We start from the raw sequence: 24,957 nt of genomic DNA, 5'->3' as shown, positions 1-24,957 counted from the left end.
TCGAATCCATATCTGTGTAAAACATATGCTGACACCTGCAGGGTGTGACTTAACTGAGCTTGTACTGTACCACATGCTTAGATTCTCACAGTGGTTGAGGGATTAAAGTTATATCACTTCTTTAGTCACTGTGGGAGGATAGATACTAGGCAGTGTTCACCAACCTTTTCTGAGTCAAGATCACTTTAGCAGTCAATAGGCAAGCCGATATCTACCGCTCGGATAAAAAAAAAAACATGCAATATTAACCTAATAAAAACAGTTGTGTAGGAAAGAGGTTTGTGCAGTAGGCCTAATACATTATCACATCATATTGGCTATATGCCTGGCCTGCCAATGTTCTTCTCAGATCATATTATATTTCAAAGCCTGAGCTTTGATATCAAAATAGATCAGTTGGTGTAACCCTTGCGAGGCACAGCTGAGCATAAATTTAACTGGACTGATGGTACCTGCATCTGATGGTCAGTCTCAGCGGACGAAGGGAGGGAGAGAGCATAAGAGGGAGAGACCACACCTCCGCCTTTCACGGTCCCTGTTCTCTCCTTTCCTCCAGTGAGATTGACCAGAGAGAGGGGACACTGTCTTCCACCTGATGATGAAACTCGAGTCGCACCACATCTGCTTCATGCACAAATTCATGTTGTTCCCATGGCCAGAGAAAGTGAAATATTCCTTGATATTAAAAAGATAAGAAGTGCTAATAATAATAAAAACGCGGCCTATCGATACATTTGGCTACTCATTGATTGCAGTTGAAATGCTAATGGAAGTAGGGAGAAGTGCGTTTTGTTTTGTAAAAGTGTTGACAGTGCTGATTTAAAAACTTAAACATGAATTCAGAAAAAATCCTCATAAAAACAGCTGCTCTTTTGCTGTATTCTTTGACAGTCTATCTCTGGTCATGGTTTTAAAAGTTATGAAATCTCATGTAGGCTGGTATCAAACTTTGCTGTGAGGTCGCGGAAGCAGTAGGCACGGTAATTTGAGATAAAGGATTGGCCAGCGCAGTAGGCACACTTGATTTAGCCACAGCTCTCCTGGTCTGCTGGGTAGGCAGAAATGTTCAGTCAAATGAAATGGTTCAAAATGGGAACACCTTGCCTACCCGGCGCGCAGGGCTTCTGAATCGATTGCACCTACCAACAACAGCGCAAGGCAAATAAAACAACAAAACAAGGCTTTATCCTTGGCTTTTCTACAGAAATGTTTGGTGATCGAATAGGAATGCCTTGAAGATCGATCGTGATCGACCGGTTGGTGACCACTGGTCTAGGGTCAACCTTTTTATAACCTTTGACATTATCACGTCACTTTGGCTCAGTTAGACTGTTCTTCCAGCACGTACAGTAAAACCTTTTATGAATTAAATACTTTACAATGATTAGAAATGTAGTTTTGTGAGTTAGGTGCCACTCGTTTAAGTTTACAAGATTTGCAAACGTGAGTTTGCATGAACAGTTTGAAAATGGGTCTGCTGGTAAATGTTTTTGTCACAAATGCCAAAGATGACACAAAGTCAAGGGAAAGCTCCAGCCAAAGGTACCTATTAGAAGGGGGAAAGTTTCCTAGAATAGAAAACCACACCTGGATATTATGGCTCTCTCTCCAGAGCTGTGTTTGAAAGCTGAGCAAATGTTGTGAGGTGTAAGAGGAAACCGTTTGGTATAAAATGTATTTTTCCCTTTTCTGTGTCATATCTGATTAGTGCTTCAGGGTACACAAGCCACAGAGTGGCTAAAATCACAGGAATACCAGCTGGGTCTATAAACAAAGAGCGAAACTGATACTGTTTAGACAAGAAACAGAAACCGCAAGGTCTTTTATAACCCTTTGCCTTCATGGGCAGCTAAGACAGAAATAAAAATATGTAATCGGCTTTACGTTTACACAACTCATTGTGACTTACAGTTGGCCAAATGCCTTTATTTTGGTTCATCTCAAATGTATCATAGAAGAAAACACTGTCTTATGTTTGAGGAAATTGTTAGACTGAGACAATGAGTGACAGGGTTTTGATAATTGGGTTGCATTGCATGCATGCACACATTACACACACTACCACCTGCTGCTGTTCTCTAGGCTAGTTGTTTATATACAGTGTGTGTGTGTATGTGTATGTGTGTGTGTGTGTGTGTGTGTGTGTGTGTGTGTGTGTGTGTGTGTGTGTGTGTGTGTGTGTGTGTGTGTGTGTGTTTGGGGGGGCAGCTGTGTTTAATATTGTCCATTTGATGTATTTCACGAAGCTGTCAACCTCACTTAAAATGCTTATTGATATGGGAAATGAAATGTGGGTTCACAACGATGCATTGCTCCTCCGCTATCTGATGTTTGTTACAATTCAAGTTTCATGTTGTTTCAGATGCTTCACTTTTCCATTGTGTTGTTGGAAGAATGATTGCTCCTCGCTCCACTAACTCAGTGTCATTGTCCTTTCTATGCAGGTGGAGGCAGATGATGTGCTCACCAAAGAGGAACAGATCGGTCTGCTGTTTAAAGCCAAACGCAAGTGTGAGGTGGCCATCAGTAACAAACACAAGCCTGGTGGTGAGTAAAAAACTAATCTCAGATAAAAGTTATGTAAACCTGACGTGTTTTTTTTTCATTGACATGAAAACAGTCCTGTCACATTGGTAATAGATAAATGACATCTGTGGCTTCCTGCAGAGTTAATCTGTTGGTTCACTGCCTGCTCTGTTAACCATGCACACGTCTAGTTCTGTCACATTGGCACCTGAGGACACACCAGGAACATAAGCATTATTTTGTCTACTGGGTTGTCCAAGCAGAAAAATAACTCTGTTTGAACTGACAACATCACTATAACAGTGTTGACACGGAGCAGTGGATTTAGAGGCTGAGATGTACAGATTATTGAGTGGGTCAGAACTAATATGCATCAGACATGGAAACAGGACAGGGTTTCTGTAGGAATAATAACCCGGCTCTGACAGAAAACCAGAAAATGTTGATGTGTTTTTAGAGCCTGTCACAAGATGAATTATCTCAGGTGGAGAAAATGGTTTCCTTCCTTTGTCACCATTGACTCACATTATTCCAATTAGTGTGACTGCTGCTGGCATTGATCCAATATCAGATTGTAGCTTTAATATGAGGCATTCATACTGGACAAATACAGATACCGTGGCTGTACTGTAGTCTGAAATTAAGAGGGGGAAATGTATTATATTTCTTCCTGTATGGTTAGGAGGTTACGATGGTCAGGGGGGCTTTTTGAGAGAATCCGGTCCATATTTGTTTACTTGTGGTTATGTGAAGACTGTCACATTCAGCCAGACCCCAGAATCCCCCTGTCTCTGTGGTCACTGTCATTTTTTCTGGTTGATTATTCTAAAGAGGTTTGGGATTCCATATCCAGCCAGTCATATTATTTTCTCTTTAACCCTGGTTCATTGTGGTCTTCTTGGGTTCTTTCTGTGTTGGGTTCTCAGGCTTTCTAAACAAAACTTCTCTGTAAATGAAACACAGCATTGCAAACCTTTATTTTAAAATTAAGAAAGCAAAAGGTATTATTGATGGATTCCCAGCAGTTATATTATCTCTCACCACATTCCCCATAATGTGCACATATTCTGCAAATGTTCACAGTTTTAGGTATAACTGGAAATAGAACTTAAAATAACACATTATATGGTAATCTATTATCAACGGTCATCAAAATACTTGTTTGAAGGTGATGGTTTCAGTGTTTAAGAGGGAAAGTGTAAAGCCTGCGTGTGTATTGATCAGAATGATCCTAGACACTTGACACTAAGCAGGGCTGTTATAGCCACATTAGAGTGTTCTACGATGACAGGCACCTTGTCTCCCCTGACCACCGTCACCTGTAATGCAGCCTGACATTTGTTGCATGTCCCTGTTGTATGAGGTGTTACTCTTTTTCCAGGTATCTGGGGTACATTTCCAGGGTTCATTTCAGCCTTCAACAGTTCCCTTGGACTAGAAAGTTATCCTTCTTCATTTGGGAGAGTATTTTAAATGAAATTGTCTTGAGTAAGCATAATACTTTATAAACTTGGAGAATACACATCTTACTTCCAGTTTTTGTCGGTTTCTTTTTAAATGAGTCAATTTGTGAAATGAACAGAAATGCATATCACAAATTGAAATAATTGTCTTTAAAGTGGTGGTAAACTTTCAAATATACCAAAGACAAATTGAAATGTTTTAATTATTCTCTTGGTCAGTGGATGCTGCTGAGGGGGGGGGGGGGGGGGACTCATAATAATGTCTGGAACAGAGCAAATGGAATGGCATCAAACCATGTGTTTGATGTACTGTATTTGATGCCATTCCATTCATTCTTCCATTACCACAAGCCTGTCCTCCCCAATTAATGTGCCACCAACCTCCTGTGCTCTTGATGGTTACTTTTGCTGATATGTTCACATATGCAGTATTTTACGTTTTATCACCTGGGAGAATAGAACTGTTACCTTCAGTTTGGGTCTGAGTATATTTAAATTAGTCATTCAGAAACTGACAAATGTGGGCCATTTAATAATTTATTCAAAGACCAATTAAAACTCATGTTTCAATGATTTCTCTTGATGGTTTACCTTTTCTAATATGTTCTCAGGTACATTTATGTTACTTTTTTAGATACACTTCTTTAGAGATCTACTTTGGATATGGTTTCTAGACAAAGCTGTTGCTGGAGGGACAGTTTTCGGGCAAACGGTAGATGCGTCAGAGATGACCACTACATGACCTGTATACCTGATGACGCTGTCAGAGAGTAGTAGACTCGACATAGCCTTTATCTGGTGGCTGTATCCCAGCTCCTTTTGGAAGGTTGCACACGTCTTTTGAATCATAGCTCAGTTGATGCTGAAATTAGCGTAAACATATGACCTACCTCTCAAAGAGAGGGAAAAGGCCCTGGTATACTTTCTGCCTGAAAAAAGAATTCAAGACCTCATTTTGTGCGCTTGAGTTTTTTCTTCTTCATTATTTCACTCTTAGCGTTTTCATTTGAACTTCATTTCAACCTAATGTGCACATCTGTTGATCTGTTTATTGCTATTTATTTTATGTCGATATTCAATCAACATTTTTTATTTAGATGCCTATTACAAATATAATTGATTAAGGTAGAATGGCAATATATTATATTAGGTGGCAAAGACTTCCACATCATCATGTTCTGGAATGTTACAGCATAGCCTATGGTGTAGTGAGTCTAATGATGACCCTGTAGAAATGACGATGGAAACTGTTGCTGTTAACAGGCAATTATATTTTATGAATCGTTTTTATTTTTGTAATGTTGCATTGGCCAAGAAAAGAGTTCCCCTTTTTTTTAATAGGCTACTGCTAATTGTGGTCTCCTCTATTGTGGAAAAACCATGAAACCTGCATTCTGACTCAAACTCAAAGAATAGCAATTGAATGCAATTTTGAGGACTTTTCTTCCAGATTTGTCTTGCCTATATTGTGTGTCTCCACCCTTGGGGTTCTGTGCCACTGTAAACTCTTGGTTAGCCTAACTATTATTACTGTGGAGGGGAGACTTTTTTGCAAATAGTAATGAATTGATCTTGCTATTCTAGCTATTTTGAAAGTGGTGGCTGGTAGGGTGGTGGGCCAACTTCAGCCCAAGGAGAGGGTCTTGCTTAGTATTGCGGTGTTTCACTGTGAAGCCCATCTATTTGTTATTATTTTTCATTTGTGCCTTAAATACTTGAGTTCTCATTACTTCCTTGACACAACGTTTTCATTGAGGGAGACACTGAGGTTTGCCTGGTTAGGACAGTAGAAGGATGTGGGTTCAAGGCCCTAGACCTTGCAGTGTTGAAAATAGCTCAGCATTCAAACCTGTAGTGCCAGTGTAAAATAACATCAGCACTCATCATAACAGCTTGTACATATCAAAACTCTACTGCGATATATGTTTTGACATCTGCAAGGCCTGAATCAAATGATTGCAGGGAAAAGAAAATGTTATTTAAAACCTCTAATAGATCACCAATACCAACGTCCCCCACAGTCACGTTTATATTTAAATCATGGCCATGAAATTTATAGGAAATGATATATGTGTGTGTTCTGTGTTTAATTTGAGTCTGTTGGTAGGTGGTCCAATGAGTATTAAAAGTACAGCCAAAAAAACTAAAACCTAAGACCGATTTCATTCTCACTTCACTCCCAGGACCATGTGGTCATTGTGATTTTGAAAAACGTGAAGCTTCTCAGGCTACTTTTTCAACCCTGTCATCTCTCACAATCCAAAATCAGTCTAAATCATACAAAGTCTACGCTTTCATTGAGAGCTGGGTGACAGGCCATTTTGAAGGCACATGAAAAGCATTTGATCATTGCCTCTGATGTTTCTTTGTAACTTTGATTACAGGAATGAGACAATAATAGATGTAAAGCAAGGAGAAAACAGTTTTAGTTTTATCCTCAACTAGTTATTAGTGGTGAGTGTGGGGCAGATGTTTTCAATAATAGAAAATAAAAGCGTAGCCAGAAACCGGCGTCTGCCAGGGATCTGTGGGGAGAGGGGACTACACTCCCACTATTGCAGGGCTATAGGGTTAATAATAACGTTCTAAAATGCTCCTGCTGCCCGTCTTAACGAACGTGAGGCTGCCGATCCCAGAAAAGTAAGGCTTCTGCCTTCCACTCACAACAATTCATTGTGAGATAAAGGCATTTTAGCAATCCTGTACAAATAGCAACTTCACTGCACATTACACACACTCAGGGGACGGGGAAGAAACATTTTACAAGAGGGTGGATTTGAGAGCGGTTAGCAGAACAACAATTCTGCTTGACTCTGCTCTTCCACTGTGGTAGACTAGACTCGTGTTCAGTGTTGCGTCATAGTATCTTTGCTTCTTCCCAGGGAGCCAGAACGCTACAGCCTTGTCACTGTTGTTTTCTTAATTTTGCATGGAATCTCCACAAATAAGATCCATATTAAAACCACTTTGACAAAACAGATGCACTATAGCGTGTGAGTGCTGCGGTGAGATCATAAGCTTTCACTAAATAGCCCATTTAGGCCTATGCTGCTCCTATGGATCATTAGAAACATGTCTGCTTAGACCTACTCAGTTATTTAATGATTACAACATTTCAAGTGTCCATTTCAGGCAGAGGAAGCAACGTAGACTAGCAAACATGTCTTTCTTGTGGGGTGGACATAAACAGCCTACCATGACTGATTTGATATGTCGGATGGGATTGAAGCGGATTCATGCCACAGCAAATGAAAATTAAAACATTGAAATTAACACATATTTGCTTGCAAATGTAGACATTTCAGAGGTGTTTGGGGAATTCAATGCTGGTTTGTTGAGCCTTAATTGTAAAGATCAAACATATCCAGCAGACAGAACACAACACTGCTCTGGATGGCTGGTGTTGTGAACATTCAGCATCACAAAGGACATTGCATCTGTTTCCTGCATACCCACCAATTAACAGGCCGCCAGGGCCGTCTTTCTCTACATGCTATTTATGATCATAACATTAGGCTACAGTTCATTTGTGTATTGTCTTTAGAGGACAACACAATAAAAAAAAACAGCTACTCGCTGGTGCTCTGGAATTTAACAAAGAAGCCTCCAGCAGTGTAATGTTGGAGCCAAGGCAGTGAACACTCAAACTCACTACACTTAAATGTCACCATTGCTTTGTCTCTACTCCTGCAGATGGTTACTGCTCGCCAGAGTGGGATGGCATTGTATGTTGGCCTGAGGGGTCTCCCGGGAAGCTGGTGTCCACTGCCTGTCCAGACTACATCTATGACTTCAACCATAAAGGTAACACTGGCCACTTGATAGCCTGCAGTTCAACAGTTCTCTTGCACAGAGCTCATTTTCCATTTTAGGTCATGGTGCTCAATGCCCACATTAGTAAGATAGCCAATAGGCCGCTGAGATAGTGGATAATCTTTTATCTACTTTAATCTGTAACACAGCATGGAGCATTTCTTTTCAGTATATTTATATAGCTATGGCAATGCAACAAGATATTGTAATTTTTTATGTAAGTACTTCGTCATACAAGGCTGTTGTGAAGTTGTTGAAATGCCCATGATTTCTGATGGGATTAGACAACGGCAATATGCACTTACAGGTGAAAAGAAATGACATGTGCATTGTGTCATTCTGTTGTTTTCTGTAATTGTGTTGTATTCTACAGGACTAGCCTATCGTCGCTGTGACAGCAATGGGACGTGGGAGCTGACCACCACCAACAACAAGACTTGGGCCAACTACAGCGAATGTGCAAAATTCCTCTCGCACTATAACCAAAACAATGAGAAGGTGAGAGTCATGTCCATCCCAGCATGCATTTCTCCGCACCATTAGACAATGCCAACTTTGTCAGAGACGTGACACAATAGTAGTAGACAGGGACAGTGGCCATTGTGTGTCGTTTCTGGGAAAAAAAGTGACATTTCAATCTATTCTATTCTTTGGGGGCTGTTGTGGCATTAGCATACATAATCAATGTGGAGGTATTAGAATGTTAATGATATTGGACGTGTGATTTGATTGGTCAGAACAAAGGTCCTTTTCACCAAATCAGTATGCAGTGGGATGCTTTTCATTTCTGTCACACATCAGATGGTCCTGGAGGGGGCTTTGTGTCTAAGCATACTGGAGCAGCTACCTGGCTCACATTCTCTGAGTGTTCAATCATTCTATAACCTTGTCTGTAACTTAATGAGCATCTACAGTGTTCATTGTCTGTCTGTCATCCCCTTTGTTAGACTCATTTACCTTCTGCTTTTTCTGATGTTTCTACTCATTTGTAAGAAACCTAACAATAACAATATATATTTAGAAGATGAACATAAAAACCCTGTTTATAATTTAGATGAAGTGTCGCGTAATGGAACAAAAGACATGTCCCCTCAGAATTGTTGGACTATTTGAAATGAAAACCAGACATGACAATTTACTTATTTCCCCCATGGAGATTATGTGAACAACACAACAGTAGGCAGGTAGCCTGATTGCTCGTTTGAATCCCTGAGCTGACTAGGGGGAAAATCTGTGGATGTGCCCTTGAGCAAGGCACTTAGCCCTAATTACTCCTGTAAGTTACTCTGGATAAGAGCATCTGTTAATACTTGTGTTTGGAAGTGACTTACAGGAGCAATGTTTCACCTAGTTAAACTTGTAGTGTATTTGAGCTTTAAAACGGCTTATGAAGTTTGAAATATCCACTTTGAAATACCAGACTGGATTTTCCCTTATGAAAAATGTATTAACCCCTACAAAAATGTCCATTAATTATAATCCACATAATAATTGATTAAGTTGTTTTTTTGTGTTTTACGACTCAACTACCATACACTCACGTGGTAGTCGGGACTAGAAATATCCAACTAACTGGTTGTATAACTACAATCATTTAGCAGGTATAAAATTCAGAGTTTCCTAGTTCCAACTAGCACGTGAACGCTGCATGAGCTACCGTACAGCGAGAGTTTGGACTTGTGTTTCGAAGGCAAAGGATGAGTCTGAGTCTTATTTAGTTTTACACAAATAATTGTACATTTTCAGTAATAAAACTGACAATTATTTATTTTTGATTAAAAGTACTGAAGATGGGAGTACAGTTTCTTCATGCATTGTATGCGTGTGCTTACTGTCACCCTGATATTGGCTACTAGGTAGCTACTTCCCCAGCCTTTGCCGGACAGAAGTGCTTGTCAAGCGGAGTGAAAGGCACTGTGTCCCGGTAATGTTGCCGTTCATGCCCTCCCCATTGAGTAGCAGACTGTATGTATGTATTGAGGTGATATCTATATGGTTATCCATGTTAGTTATTTATTGTGTAGGCTGCTATCCTACTTGAAATAAATTGATGGGAGGTGAATCGATTGCCATGTTAGCTACCGCCGCTGACACGACCGTGATACAATAGGAAGCATCTCAGGTCGGCAGGCACGTCAATACAACACTGGTTCACTGGTCGCTGGCTTATCGACTCGTCGTGCATCCCAATCAGCCACACAAAATAGTGTTGAGTGGCAACAAATCAGCCCAATTAGCTGATTCGCTTTCCACACACCTACTCCTTTCGACAAACCCAGTCACCCATACTCCAGTCTCCATGGGCTGCAGCGACCCATACTTGCATTCAGGGGCTGATTACCTACCGCTTCCTTATGAAGGCCCAGTGACGGAGCAGACAAACTAACCCATGGCGGCCCACTGTCCACTGGCGTAGAACTGAGTGTTAAGGAAATCCATTCGATCGTTGAAATGAACACCTCTAATAACGGTTGTTGAGGGCCAAGGGGTTTAACCCGTTACAATCGTGGGAATTGGCCTATATGGATAAGGCCAAATTGAAATGTTTCTAACATACGAAATATGAGAAGCATATGCATAACCATGATTACAATTTAAATGTGACATTTTGGAGATTATTGGGAAATTACTGGACCAAAATTGAGGACACAACAGTTTACCTTACACGAGACTGAATCCAAACATTACGCTGCACTTTTCGCAGCATTTGACAATTATTAAATCTGAAAATACTCTGGACATAATCAATAACATTATAAGAATATTCATGGCAAATGTGGCGTAGGTGCAACATGACAAAGAAATTACAAGGGAATGAGTGAGGCCTAATTTGTGTGCACAGGTAATTTCAATGCAATTTTATGACTCAAAGAACAGTCTTAATTTACTTTTTTTTTTTTTTGCTCTCCTAGCTATGTATGTCCTTGAGGAACTGAAGCAAGCACACTTTTGTTTGTAAAATAGGCCTGCACTGCTACCAATTACTGTTGTTGTTCACACAATCTAAAAACGGTCCATTATAAATCACAATCTGGGTCAGGTGGGCATCATTTGAAAGTGTTTAGGCTCGTTCTGTTCAGAACAACCCAGGGTATAATGCCATGTTATCCTTGGAACTGCACATCAAACAAAGTGATCAGAAACATTGATACTGTAAATTACATGAGTTTTATCATATTGAAATATGAATTGCACATTTGGACACACGGGTGTATGGTTTGCTTGTATGACATCAAAGCGGTATTTATTATAATGTTCAACGTCTGATATTTCAGAACACATCAAATGCTCTTAATTTACAGCATTCCTCTTGCTCAGACAACAAAATAAAAAATAAAAAATCTCAATTAGCAGGAGGGATGGGAACATCTTCTATTTCGGCATTATGCTAACAATTAGAACATGGTTCGAATCTTATACAACTCTGTATAGCAGAGATTCTAAGCTTTATCATACACTTAGTTTACAAAACATTAGGAACACCTGCTCTTTCCATGACATAGACTGTCCAGATCAAAGCTATGATCCCTTATTGGTGTCACCTGTTAAATCCACTTCAATCAGTGTTGATGAAGGAGACAGGTTAAATAATGATTTTTAAGACTTGGGACAATTGAGGCACGGAATGTGTGTGTGTGCCATTCAAGAGGGTGAATGAGGGTATCAGGTAGCCTAGTGGTTAGAGCATTGGGCCAGTAACCGAAAGGTTGCTGGATCGAATCCACGAGCTGACAAGGTAGAAATCTGTCGTCCTGCCCCTAAACAAGACAGTTAACCCACAGTTCCCCTGTTGGCTGTCATTGTAAATAAGAATTTGTTCATAACTGACTTGCCTAGTTAAATAAAGGTTAAAAAAAAATGGGTAAGACAAAATATGTAGTTGCCTTTGAACAGGGTAAGGTAGGGGGTGTCAGATGCACCAGTTTGAGTGTGTCAAGAACTGCAATGCTGCTGCAATGCTCAACAGTTTCCTGTGTGTACCAAGAATGGTCCTCCAGCCAACTTGACACAGCTGTGGGAAGCATTGGAGTCAACATGGGCCAGCATCCCTGTGGAATGAGTTTGACACCTTGTCGAGTTCATGCTCCAACGAATTGAGGCAGTTCTAAGAGCAAAAGGGGTACAACTCAATATTAGGAAGGTGTTCCTAATGTTTTGTACACTCAGTGTATTTCTTTTAAAATATAAATTTTACTATTAAGAACAGATTTACAGCCACTGTGTTCCAATTTAGGCGCTTATCAGTGACCAAATCTGCAATTTTCATACCGAGTGAGTGAGTGTAAAGGACTACTGAATGGAATGGAATTAAATTGGAATGACCTCTGTGATAACAGCAGAATAAAGCAAAGGAGATAGATATCAGTATCAGTCATTTCTATGATTAAAGTTGCTTTGAAAAAAATCAGTGTTGAAAAAAAATCTATTTCCACATGTTGAATTTTTCCCTTAACATCCTGGCTACAGCACTTTGTATTATTTTGGGAGAGAGGTGCCTGTCATGTACCATTTTCTTCTGACAATCCAATCCAGCTCCAATCCATTTAAGTCAGGGGAAGAGGTTTACAGGAATCATATCAGATTGTAAGAATCTGTTTAATGAAGGTAAAGCTAGGGTGACAGGTAACCACAAATACACTACACTTTTGCAGGAAAGTTCTACTGCAACAGGGTGATAAAATGAAGATCCTAGGTTGGATAGTGATGAGATCTGCTCAGCTGACAAGGACAGGGCCAAGAGAGCACAGGAGAAGTAGGCCATCAGATAAAACAAAGAGCGGACATTCAGCCTTTGTGATTTTTACTGTCCAATGTTTTTTCTTCCCAATAGGATCTGTTTTCTCTTCAGTGCTGCTCAATGCAGCTTTTTCTCCTGTTAACCCCAACATTTCTCTGGTCTCTCCCCACCTGCATTCTTCACTCCTTCTTTTAAATGTGGCTCTCAACATTAAGGTTTTGGGTGGAGGAGATTGTGGGTATCCATCCACATTTTGATGAGGCCCCCTAATTTTCCTCCCTTTTCGACTTTGAATGTTTATGCCAATGGTCTCCCGGTTCCAGGATTCACAGCAGCAGCAATGAAACCCTTCAGCCGCGCACCACAACTTAGGAACCCTTTGGTTTGGCGCTGGGTCTCCATCCCTAAATGATAACAGCAGTGGAGGAGGCTCTGGTTACAGCAGGCCCCAGAGTAGCCCCTCCACTAGGCTGTGTTGATACAGGGACCACGGGTAGCTAGCTGGAGGCCAGACCTAGATTCAAACAGTATTCGTTTTCTTGCAAATACTTTCAGGGTTGATTGAGCCTACCTGGAGAGCCAGATGGGCAAAGTGTATTATTTTGGAACTATGCTGTTGGTTCCATTACGCCAGGCAAGCTCAATCAAGTGCAGCTAAAGTATTTGAAAGAAAACAAGTCCTATTTGAACCCAGGTGTGCTAGCTTCTCACCTCTCCAGCAGTATGTCCTCTGGCTGCCTGCTCTGTGCTGTAATCTCCTGCTGGAAGCCCCTGCACTCTCCGCACCTCACCCAGGCTTTTGTAAGCGCGGCACATCTCTCAAGCCAAATGTTCAGTTTATTAGAAACCTGGAGTCATCTCAGTCAGTCTCTTGGTGGGCAGCCTTATTGCTTGGTGGGCTTTAGTCGTCTGGTGGGCAGCTCGCTGTCAGAATCAATGCACCCCATTTCATTCAGAAACTAATTAGAGGCCTGGAACGGTCGCACACCATGGCATGACCTTTGATCTTGGAATGGTTGCACACATTGACATAAGCTTCTGTGACCTTTGGTGTGCAGGCTGTTTAGTTTTTGGTCCACAGCAGTTTTCTATGTTGCAATGTGTAGCCTGCAACTGTATTGGTATTTGGTATTTATTAGGATCCCCATTAGCCGCTGCAAAAGAAGCAGCTTCTATTCCTGGGATCCACATGAAACATGACATAATACATAGTACAGAACATTATTAGTCAAGGACGGAACTACATATAGTTAAAATGTCACACACAGCCGACATGTCAGTACATACACACAATATCTAAGTCTAATAAATAGTATATTGCAAATTAGAATACAATATACATAAAATGACTGTGAGTCGTTTGTCAAGAGTAACATTATCCTCAGTGCTTCTGGAAAGCATGAAATGTGTAACTTGTTTATCACAGATTTATCAGGACAATATTGTGTCATTGGAATGGTAGGTTGTATATATTGTAAATTATAAATGCAGCACACAAGGCACAGAGGCCCATGATAGCTTGACATTATCAACAAATGTATGGGGACAATATTGTGTAATTGGAATGTCATCGGTCAGTGACTGTATAGCCATGTTTTATGTATTGTAAACTGATCAATCTAACACACCAGGCACATACTAGTCATGGATTTATGAAACATCTATCACTTCTATCACTTCCTCAACCAAACTACTGTAAGTAGGCTGACACCTCTGAGTACACAGTACATGATATGACAAACAACATTTATCCTTCATATGTCTCTCTTGTCCCAACAGGAGGTGTTTGACTGATTGTACCTCATCTAGACAGTTGGGTCCTCCATCTCTCTAATGTTTCTCCTTCATATGTCATTGTCTCTCTCAACAGGAAGTGTTTGACCGTCTGTACCTCATCTATACAGTAGGATACTCCATCTCTCTGGGATCACTTATGGTGGCTGTGGTCATCCTGGGTTATTTCCGGTGAGTGATCTACTTGTTGCCATTGGGAAAATTCCTTTCTCTGTTAATATTTTATCTTCCACCAAATCCCACCTGGGCTTGAGGGCTGGGTGAATTAACGGTCCGAGTGGGACAGAGATTAGGGTTAGTGTCACAGTAATGATATTGGTACCTTCCATTAAAATCAGGACAACTGTGGTTTAATATTTGATGGGGTGCCGCTGAGCGTACATATTTAAACAATGCCGTTGGGAAATAGTAAAAGTACTGTGAATATGAGACAACAAAGAGTAAGGAACAATGAAGAAATACAGTGCCTTGCAAAAGTATTCGGCCCGCTTGAACTTTGCGACCTTTTGCCACATTTCAGGCTTCAAACATAAAGATATAAAACAAGTGGGACACAATCATGAAGTGGAACGACATTTATTGGATATTTCAAACTTTTTTAACAAATCAAAAACTGAAAAATTGGGCGTGCAAAATTATTCAGCCCCCTTAAGTTAATACTTTGTAGCGCCACCTTTTGCTGCGATTACAGCTGTAAGTCGCTTGGGGTATGTCTCTATCAGTTTTGCACATCGAGAGACTGAAATTTTTTCCCATTCCTCCTTGCAAAACAGCTCGAGCTCAGTGAGGTTGGATGGAGAGCATTTGTGAACAGCAGTTTTCAGTTCTTTCCACAGATTCTCGATTGGATTCAGGTCTGGACTTTGACTTGGCCATTCTAACACCTGGATATGTTTATTTTTGAACCATTCCATTGTAGATTTTGCTTTATGTTTTGGATCATTGTCTTGTTGGAAGACAAATCTCCGTCCCAGTCTCAGGTCTTTTGCAGACTCCATCAGGTTTTCTTCCAGAATGGTCCTGTATTTGGCTCCATCCATCTTCCCATCAATTTTAACCATCTTCCCTGTCCCTGCTGAAGAAAAGCAGGCCCAAACCATGATGCTGCCACCACCATGTTTGACAGTGGGCATGGTGTGTTCAGGGTGATGAGCTGTGTTGCTTTTATGCCAAACATTACGTTTTGCATTGTTGCCAAAAAGTTCAATTTTGGTTTCATCTGACCAGAGCACCTTCTTCCACATGTTTGATGTGTCTCTCAGGTGGCTTGTGGCAAACTTTAAACAACACTTTTTATGGATATCTTTAAGAAATGGCTTTCTTCTTGCCACTCTTCCATAAAGGCCAGATTTGTGCAATATACGACTGATTGTTGTCCTATGGACAGAGTCTCCCACCTCAGCTGTAGATCTCTGCAGTTCATCCAGAGTGATCATGGGCCTCTTGGCTGCATCTCTGATCAGTCTTCTCCTTTTATGAGCTGAAAGTTTAGAGGGACGGCCAGGTCTTGGTAGATTTGCAGTGGTCTGATACTCCTTCCATTTCAATATTATCGCTTGCACAGTGCTCCTTGGGATGTTTAAAGCTTGGGAAATCTTTTTGTATCCAAATCCGGCTTTAAACTTCTTCACAACAGTATCTCGGACCTGCCTGGTGTGTTCCTTGTTCTTCATGATGCTCTCTGCGCTTTTGACGGACCTCTGAGACTATCACAGTGCAGGTGCATTTATACGGAGACTTGATTACACACAGGTGGATTGTATTTATCATCATTAGTCATTTAGGCCAACATTGGATCATTCAGAGATCCTCACTGAACTTCTGGAGAGAGTTTGCTGCACTGAAAGTAAAGGGGCTGAATAATTTTGCACGCCCAATTTTTCAGTTTTTGATTTGTTAAAAAAGTTTGAAATATCCAATAAATGTTGTTCCACTTCATGATTGTGTCCCACTTGTTGTTGATTCTTCACAAAAAAATACAGTTTTATATCTTTATGTTTGAAGCCTGAAATGTGGCAAAAGGTCGCAAAGTTCAAGGGGGCCGAATACTTTCGCAAGGCACTGTATATCGTCAAAGATGATTTTGATGGCAGTGAGTGACTTATATAACTAATTGAATTCTACCCTGTTTTACTATATCTGATTTATAATGTGTGTGTGTGTCTAAAGCAGTGCTTCTCAATTATTTTCTGTTACGCCCCTCCTAGGAAGAAGTAAACATTTCGCGCCCCCCAACTCTCTGCCTCGACTGTAAATAGTATCATTTGTCTATAAAATTGTTATAAGTACATCTCTGCATAACATTGTATCCATTGTATTTGATACTGAAAAATAAAATAAAATATAATCAATAAATAATAAATTCAAATTGATCAGCAACATTAACTCTATAAAACAAAAATTAATAAACAATTTGTGCTGATTTTTAATGGGAAAATCAGTCAATAGCCCTGGTGGTATCTTGCTACTGCCCTAGACTGTTTTTTAAAAACCTTTATTTAGCTAGGCAAGTCAGTTAAAAACAAATTATTATTTACAATGACAGCCTAGGAACAGTGGGTTAACTGCCTTGTTAAGGGTAGAACAACAGATTTTTACCTTGTTGGCACAGGGATTTGATCTAGCAACTTTTCAGTTACTGACCCAACAATCTAACCACTAGGCTACTTGCCGCCCCAGGTAGCCTAGTGTTTTGAAACAAAATGTGCAAAATGTGTATGTAAACTCAGCAAAAAAAGAAACGTCCCTTTTTCAGGACCCTGTCTTTCAAAGATAATTCATAAAAATCCAAGTAACTTCACATATCTTCATTGTAAAAGGTTTAAACACTGTTTCCCAATGAACCATAAACAATAATGAACATGCACCTGTGGAACGGTCGTTAAAACACTAAAAGCTTACAGACGATAGGCAATTAAGGTCACAGTTATGAAAACTTAGGACACTGACTCTGAAAAACACCAAAAGAAAGATGCCCAGAGTCCCTGCTCATCTGCATGAACATGCCTTAGGCATGCTGCAAGGAGGCATGAGGACTGCAGATGTGGCCAGGGCAATAATTTGCAATGTCCGTACTGTGAGACGCCTAAGACAGCGCTACAGGGAGACAGGACGGACAGCTGATCGTCCTCACAGTGGCAGAGCACGTGTAACAACACCTGCACAGGATCGGTACGTCTGAACATCACACCTGCGGGACAGGTACAGGATGGCAACAACAACTGCCCGAGTTACACCAGGAACGCACAATCCCTCCATCAGTGCTCAGACTGTCCGCAATAGGCTGAGAGAGGCTGGACTGAGGGCTTGTAGGTCTGTTGTAAGGCAGGTCCTCACCAGACATCACCGGCAACAACGTTGCCTTTGGGCACAAACCCATCGCCGCTGGACCAGACAGTACAGGAAAAAAGTGTTCTTCACTGACGAGTCGCAGTTTTATCTCACCAGGGGAGATGGTCGGATTCGATTTGGAGGTGGAGGGTCCGTCATGGTCTGCGTTAGTGTGTCACAGTGTCATCGGACTGAGCTTGTTGTCATTGCAGGCAATCTCAATGCTGTGCATTACAGGGAAGACATCCCTCCTCCCTCATGTGGTACCCTTCCTGCAGGCTCATCCTGACATGACCCTCCAGCATGACAATGCCACCAGCCATACTGCTCGTTCTGTGCGTGATTTCCTGCAAGACAGGAATGTCAGTGTTCTGCCATGGCCAGCGAAGAGCCCGGATCTCAATCCCATTGAGCACGTCTGGGACCTGTTGGATTGGAGGGTGAGGGCTAGGGCCATTACCCCCAGAAATGTCCGGGAACTTGCAAGGGCCTTGGTGGAAGAGTGGGGTAAAATCTCATAGCAAGAACTGGCAAATCTGGTGCAGTCCATGAGGAGGAGATGCACTGCAGTACTTAATGCAGCTGGTGGCCACACCAGATACTGACTGTTACTTTTTATTTTGACACCCCTTTGTTCAGGGACACATTTTTAAATTTCTGTTAGTCACATGTCTATGGAACTTGTTCAGTTATGTCTCAGTTGTTGAATCTTGTTATGTTCATACAAATATTTACACATGTTAAGTTTGCTGAAAATAAACTCAGTTGACAGTGAGAGGACGTTTCTTTTTTTGCTGAGTTTATAATGTTTTACCTTTGCCTTTTCCGTGAGCGTTTGACTTTCAAAAGGATTAGAGATTGCTGCCTTTGAGGTTGTTGCCTTGGGGCCAGTGTGTGATTGTGGTACGTGCCTCATCTTGCTGACATTTATATTCTTAGTTATTTTCATACTTATTGATCTCAGGCCATAGAGATCTATAGGATAGCTGTGGTTAGTGTTTGCTGTTATTCTGTCTACTTAGTGGGATGTTTATATGAAGATATCGTTAATATATTGGTGTGCAGTTTCAGCCTCATCAAAATACTGTCATCTACAGGCTGAAACCTTTAAGGCGGGCTGAAAGGACAAATTTATTCTGACAGTCAATTTTATATGTAGTGAATTGACTGGTTGGATGTTATAGAGAGAGTTACATTGTTCTTATCATTGCCTTAGAACAACGTATGACTCATATTCAACAGTATAAACGCTAATCCTTGAATTCATTTGATATTTTACAGTGAATCAGGTCCAGGAATTGGTGTAAAGTCGTGTTTACAAACGTTCCGCTCAACTTGACTTAGTTTAATAAGGCGTCTCAGGGGTCCGTGGATGTCTGGGCTGAGTATCCAGCAGCATGTTCAGGAGCACTCCAGCCACGACTCCCTCTTCCATTTAACTTCAGGCTTTTAAAACCCTTGGACACGAGAGAGGCAGGTTCATAAACGTTTTCTGGGGAGAGACCAAGTGATACATACTGCACATTAGCAGTAGTGTTCCTCCTCTTCACCCAATGCACTGGGGGACTGTTCACCTCACAGGAGACTGGTGGCACCTGAATTGGGGAGGCACGGGCTCGTGGTAATGGCTGGAGTGGAATCAGTGGAATGGTATCAAACACATCGGTTCCATGTGTTTGATTCCATTCCGTTCACTCCGTTCCAGCCATTATTATGAGCCGTCCTCCCCTCAGCAGCCTCCACAGGTTCACAAACAATATGATTTTCCCTCACAACTTCATAAATCAATATTCCCCAAAGCAGAGCTTGTCTAATAACCAGGTTACCTATTGGTTTGACTACAGAGGTTAGTCACAAGCAAATAGTGAGTGAATAATGATTCATGAGTTTTCTGCTGTCACTTATTATATAGCTCCCTATGATTTAAAGATGTTGACAAGGGATATTTTGAGTGTAATGTGACAGATACACTTGCTTGTCTGGGAGGAAATGCACATGCTCTTTGATCTGCTCAATACATCAGGGCTTGACATGAGCTTTTTTAGCCACCTGTCCTTCGGACAAGTAGAACTGATCTTTTACTTGTCCGAAAGCTTGAGTCACTTGTATGGTCTGTCACACCATGGGCCAAAAAGGTGACTGAACATTGCGTTTTTGATGCAAGAAGCCACTTCACAATATACAGTACATTCATTATGATCACTGGTGTTGACAATGGAACGCGGCTGGTCTCTGAACCCAAGTATTGTATCTCCTGCCATTGTGGCCTTGAGCAAGGCCTTAACCCCCACAAAGTATAATACTGCACTGATAGGCTACTGTATAAAACACCTGGTCCGTTAACCGTCCATCTGGAGAGCTACTGGCTGTGAAGAATCTTCACCCAACCCTGCTCAAACACACCAGTCATCTTAGTCATCTTATCAAGGTTCTGTTGAGCAGCTGATTTTTTATAATGTGGGGTTTTCGAGCAGGGCTGGAGCAAACGCCTGCACGCACAGTAGCTCTTCTGGAATCTCCAGGAGGATGTTGGCCACCCTGCAACATTACAATTACCACCAAATACTTTTTATGTCTTTATAAAATAATTCCCTCACTCAATGAACCAGGGACCAAATGGCTAAGGTGGGCGAGGTTCATTCAATATTTGTGCTTTTCAATCCCCTAAATCTCTAGAATGTGTTATAGTCTGCGAGGAATTCAGCTGGCTCTAATTATGATGAGTACTCTTCTGAAGAGTGTGAAAACACACACCCACATTCACACACATACTGTTCACACGCACACTCACTGTGAAAAACCTTCACCCGTTCACACACTTACCACCTTGATAACATTTCAACATGGGTTCCTAGTGTAGTAATGGCTCAGTAGCAACACATTCTCTGATGTTTTGCACAAGGATTTATGTATTTTTTCAATGATTGTCTTTGGTTTGAAGAAGCCAACAGTATAACGTACAATTACCCCAACAAGATGATTGCATATCACGGTGCAGATTATATCATCATTTATACAATCTTTTTCTCCTCTCCTCTCTTCTCTTCCAGGCGGTTGCATTGTACCAGGAACTACATCCACATGCACCTGTTTGTGTCCTTCATGCTCCGAGGCATCAGCATCTTCGTAAAGGACGTGGTGCTGTACTCTGGCTCTGCCCTAGAAGATATGGAGAGAGTCAGTGTGGAAGATCTCAAGTCCATCACTGAGGCTCCTCCAGCTGACAAAACCCAGTTTGTAAGTACCTAATCTTTTCTCCCCAGACTATAGGAAGTTTGGTGCACGAGAATAGTAGGTAGCAGGCTAATGTAGTTAAGTCACTGACCAAACGCAACTGTGAATTATTTCCATAGAAAACAAATACTTGCTGTTTACAAATTCTATAACTTTGTTATTTTGAAAGGTCCATTGTAAATTGGTTGGATCGTTGTAAAATGCCTTCCTCTAAGGATATAGTGATCAGTGTAATCCAGGGACTATTGGATATGACTTACTAAAGTCGTTCCAGCATTCAGTATTATGAGTCATCAGTCTTTTCATTATAATTATTATTTTTTCATTACTGTCTGTCGCAGCATTTCTAAATTAGAAAAAAAGTAAATGCTACTGGGAAAGACTTGCCTAATGATTATAAAACAGGAGAGAGAGAGAGAGAGAGAGAGAGAGAGAGAGAGAGAGAGAGAGAGAGAGAGAGAGAGAGAGAGAGAGAGAGAGAGAGAGAGAGAGAGAGAGAGAGAGAGAGAGAGAGAGAGAGAGAGAGAGAGAGAGAGAGAGAGAGAGAGAGAGAGAGAGGCAGGCTAAGTCTCTCTTGGCTCATGTGTATCATCCCTAGCTGGAGTGAGCATGCAAGGCTGAAGGAATCAGCTATGGACTTCAAAGTACTCTGGTAGAATAGACAGGCATAGAGGATGGCTTCTCTCGGGGCATACACAGGCTGAACCTCCAGGGATTCCCTGTTGTTTACAGTTGATCAGCATTTACAGATTGGAACAGTATTCATTAGGATTAGAATACATCTTTAATTGTACAAACCGTGATCGGAACCTAGTCGTTACAGAGGCCGTTGCAGTGCGTTCTGTGTGGTGCATACGTTGGATTCATTCGAACGTGTGCGTCAAAATGTATGCTTAGACGGCTCGACAGAAATGGTAACAGAAGGTGAATGTTAAACTTCTGTTTCAGACATATCCAGATGCTGCTGTGTACCATTTTGCGCAATGATGCTGTAGGTGTGATCAAGGTGCAAGGTTCTATCTGCCCAAAGCATAGTTCTGAGATATTGAGCATAAACGTTTTCACATGCCAGATCTCAGAACTGTTTTGTAGTGAATTCTTATTTTGTTAACCATTAAGGTCCTCAGCTTAAAGGTACCTAAAGTGCAGACTATCAAAATCCTGAGACATTTGTAAATCTGTTTCTTTAGGGGGGGGGGTGCAATCGCAGATATAACCTAATGGCTCTGAAATGTCAATCTGGGTCAGCCATAAGGTTCTGTCTGACACTTCTGAATTAGACATGTTCAGTTTTTAAGAAGACTGTAGCTATTTGAATAGCATAAATTATAGAACAACACTATTGTATCAGGATAGGGTCAGAACATATCATCAAATACATTAAGACATGTATTATGATCCTCGGATGAGTTACTGTCATCACTGAACAACGATGTGATATCATTTACTGTAAGATTTCTGACAGTGTTGTTTTTTTTTGCTTGCATGCCTTTATTGCTGGCTAGACGAGCCTAGATCATACTTAGAGGGAGATGGCAGAGACATGCGTTCTGATTCATTTTGTATTTGTTCAGGCTTGTGATTGGATTGCAGAAATAACCTTATATCACAAAGTTCATATTGGTTCATGCAGATAGAATTGTTTTTTTGTTTTGTTTTTACTTAAAATGTACTTTTTCAAAATGTTTACTTCATAGAAATATGAAAAACCATCTAAAGATCAGATAGAACCTTATATTGCCTAGGTCTCAAGGTGTTGGAAGTCAGTAGTCATTCATCTACAAGTGCTTGTGACCATGAAATAGGCTGCTATATTTAAGGATGCTTAGTAAGCTCAGTATATTTGATATATTTGTCTGTTGCGTTTCCTTTAGATTGGCTGTAAGGTGGCAGTGACCCTGTTCCTATATTTCCTGGCTACCAACTACTATTGGATCCTAGTAGAGGGTCTGTACCTTCACAGCCTCATCTTCATGACCTTCTTCTCAGACAGGAAGTACCTCTGGGGATTCACTCTAATTGGATGGGGTGAGTGTTCCCAGAATTCTTTGGAGGTTTTACTGCAAATTCACTGCTACGAAGTCAAAAAATAAGCTAAACAAACTATCCCAGACAGATGTATTAATCAATCAATTTCAAAAGCCATTCCAATGTTGTCATGTTTCGAGGAAGGTTTAGAAGAAAGCTGATAATATTGTTGATTCCACAATTGTCTACAATTCATTGGTTTCACACATACTGTGTGAGTTCTACTATAATCAGAACTCAAGAAGAGTTCAGAAAACTCGGCTGTACGGCTCCTGCATTGTACACACTGTGCGTATCTGTAATGTAAGCACAGCGCATACAATGTGGATGCCGTGTCACCCAATTGCCTCGCTGCAAGAATCCGAAAAACTACATTATATTAGCAGTATATTACAAGGGTAATTTTGATTTGAATCCACAACGATAATTGAAAGAAAATGACTGTATTTTGTTTCTGAATCATTGTTTGTGTGATTGCAAATAATTATGCTCTGTTCTGCAGGGGTCTCGGCTGTTTAGTTGTTTTGAGATCTTTTTTATGTTTGCTGTTGTTGATTTACAGGGGTCCCAGCTATGTTTGTGACAGTGTGGGCGAGTGTGAGAGCCACCTTGGCAGACACAGAGTAAGTACTGCACTAAAATCCCAATTCGTCATTGATGATGTCAGGTCTAAACACATAGTACTGTACATTTGCCAGAACCTTTCATGGGAATGTGAAACGGGACCTTAGAACATGTTCCAGAATCCTCTTAGATTCTTAGAACATGTTCCAGAATCCTCTTAGATTCTTAGAACATGTTCCAGAATCCTCTTAGATTCTTAGAACATGTTCCAGAATCCTCTTAGATTCTTAGAACATGTTCCAGAATCCTCTTAGATTCTTAGAACATTTAAGGGTGTGAGTGTACATCCTCAATTTCATAGAAACACGCAATGCAGTATTTACACAGTAGTTCCTCTCACAGATAGATTCTGACAGTTTTCAGGATAGGAAATGTGTGTATGGAGGCAGTAGTTTGTGTACAAGGACCATGTGTAAACATAGCCATGGCTGGTTGGATTGAATTCCAGCCTTGGACTCGGAGCCTAGGAACAGACTATAAGCACTGCCAACTTCCCCATGTGTTGTTGCTACACTAGGATAAACCGAAACAGATCAGATCCTGAAAGCGATTAGTTAAGCAATTATACCTACCTGTATTAGTTTTTCATAAATGCCCTGTTTATCACTTGCAGGTGCTGGGACCTAAGTGCCGGCAATCTGAAGTGGATCGTACAAGTGCCAATTCTAACAGCAATAGTGGTAAGTAAACATGTCAATTGAAAATCTTAATTGGCGTAATGGCATTTAAGGTTTTCGATTGACACGTTTACTTACCACAATTACTTACCACTATGACCACCATTTGCTTTTTGAGAGATTTGGCCTTGGTGTTCTACATTGTGTCATTTTCTGTTTTCAAAGGTGAATTTTATGCTGTTCCTGAATATAATACGAGTTCTGGCCACTAAACTTCGGGAGACAAATGCTGGCAGATGTGACACAAGACAGCAGTACAGGTAAGAAGCATTACTCTGACTGACTGCTCCTCCTTCCCTGACTGCTTTATCATGACATTTGTATTCTGTTTTATCTCCAGCATGCTGATAGAAATATAGACTCTTTATCACACCAAAACATGCCACCAAAAATGTCAGTGATACATAGTATGTATGAAAATGCATAATGCAGTGAATGACCACGATAATATCAAACTTAATCTCCTCATTACAATAAATGTCACGCACAGTAAATCTAAAAATACATGTTAAAAGTATAATAATAATAATCACATTGAAATCTGTACAGAACTGTAGAAATCTGTACAGAACTGTAAAGGTACAGTAGATTATCTTTGTAGCTGGCAAAACAATTATAATGAACAATGGGGCAAAATGCCAATAAATACACAGAGTGTACAAAACATGACAATCTATGTATTTCCATGACATAGACTGAGCAGGTGAAAGATATGATCCCTTATTGATAT

The 24,957-nt window shown here is 40.7% G+C and overlaps 1 protein-coding gene across 2 annotated transcripts in view; it reads left to right on the top strand.

The window, feature by feature from the left end:
* The window catches only part of LOC110530495 (parathyroid hormone/parathyroid hormone-related peptide receptor), a 68,598-nt gene that overhangs the window by 40,139 nt on the left and 3,502 nt on the right, over window positions 1-24,957 (top strand). For both annotated transcript variants that reach the window (XM_021613634.3, XM_090182561.1), the window contains exons 2-10: window positions 2,445-2,547; window positions 7,683-7,793; window positions 8,176-8,300; window positions 14,411-14,505; window positions 20,715-20,901; window positions 22,773-22,926; window positions 23,489-23,549; window positions 24,164-24,230; window positions 24,393-24,487. In XM_021613634.3, coding sequence (XP_021469309.2) covers window positions 2,445-2,547; window positions 7,683-7,793; window positions 8,176-8,300; window positions 14,411-14,505; window positions 20,715-20,901; window positions 22,773-22,926; window positions 23,489-23,549; window positions 24,164-24,230; window positions 24,393-24,487 — 998 coding nt within the window. The remainder of the gene's footprint in view (window positions 1-2,444; window positions 2,548-7,682; window positions 7,794-8,175; window positions 8,301-14,410; window positions 14,506-20,714; window positions 20,902-22,772; window positions 22,927-23,488; window positions 23,550-24,163; window positions 24,231-24,392; window positions 24,488-24,957) is intronic.

Source organism: Oncorhynchus mykiss, chromosome 8, assembly GCF_057628025.1.
Source record: "Oncorhynchus mykiss isolate SJ-2025 chromosome 8, ASM5762802v1, whole genome shotgun sequence".
In the NCBI taxonomy this organism is placed as follows: Eukaryota; Metazoa; Chordata; class Actinopteri; order Salmoniformes; family Salmonidae; genus Oncorhynchus; species Oncorhynchus mykiss.
This window is presented reverse-complemented; position numbering and strand designations above follow the sequence as displayed.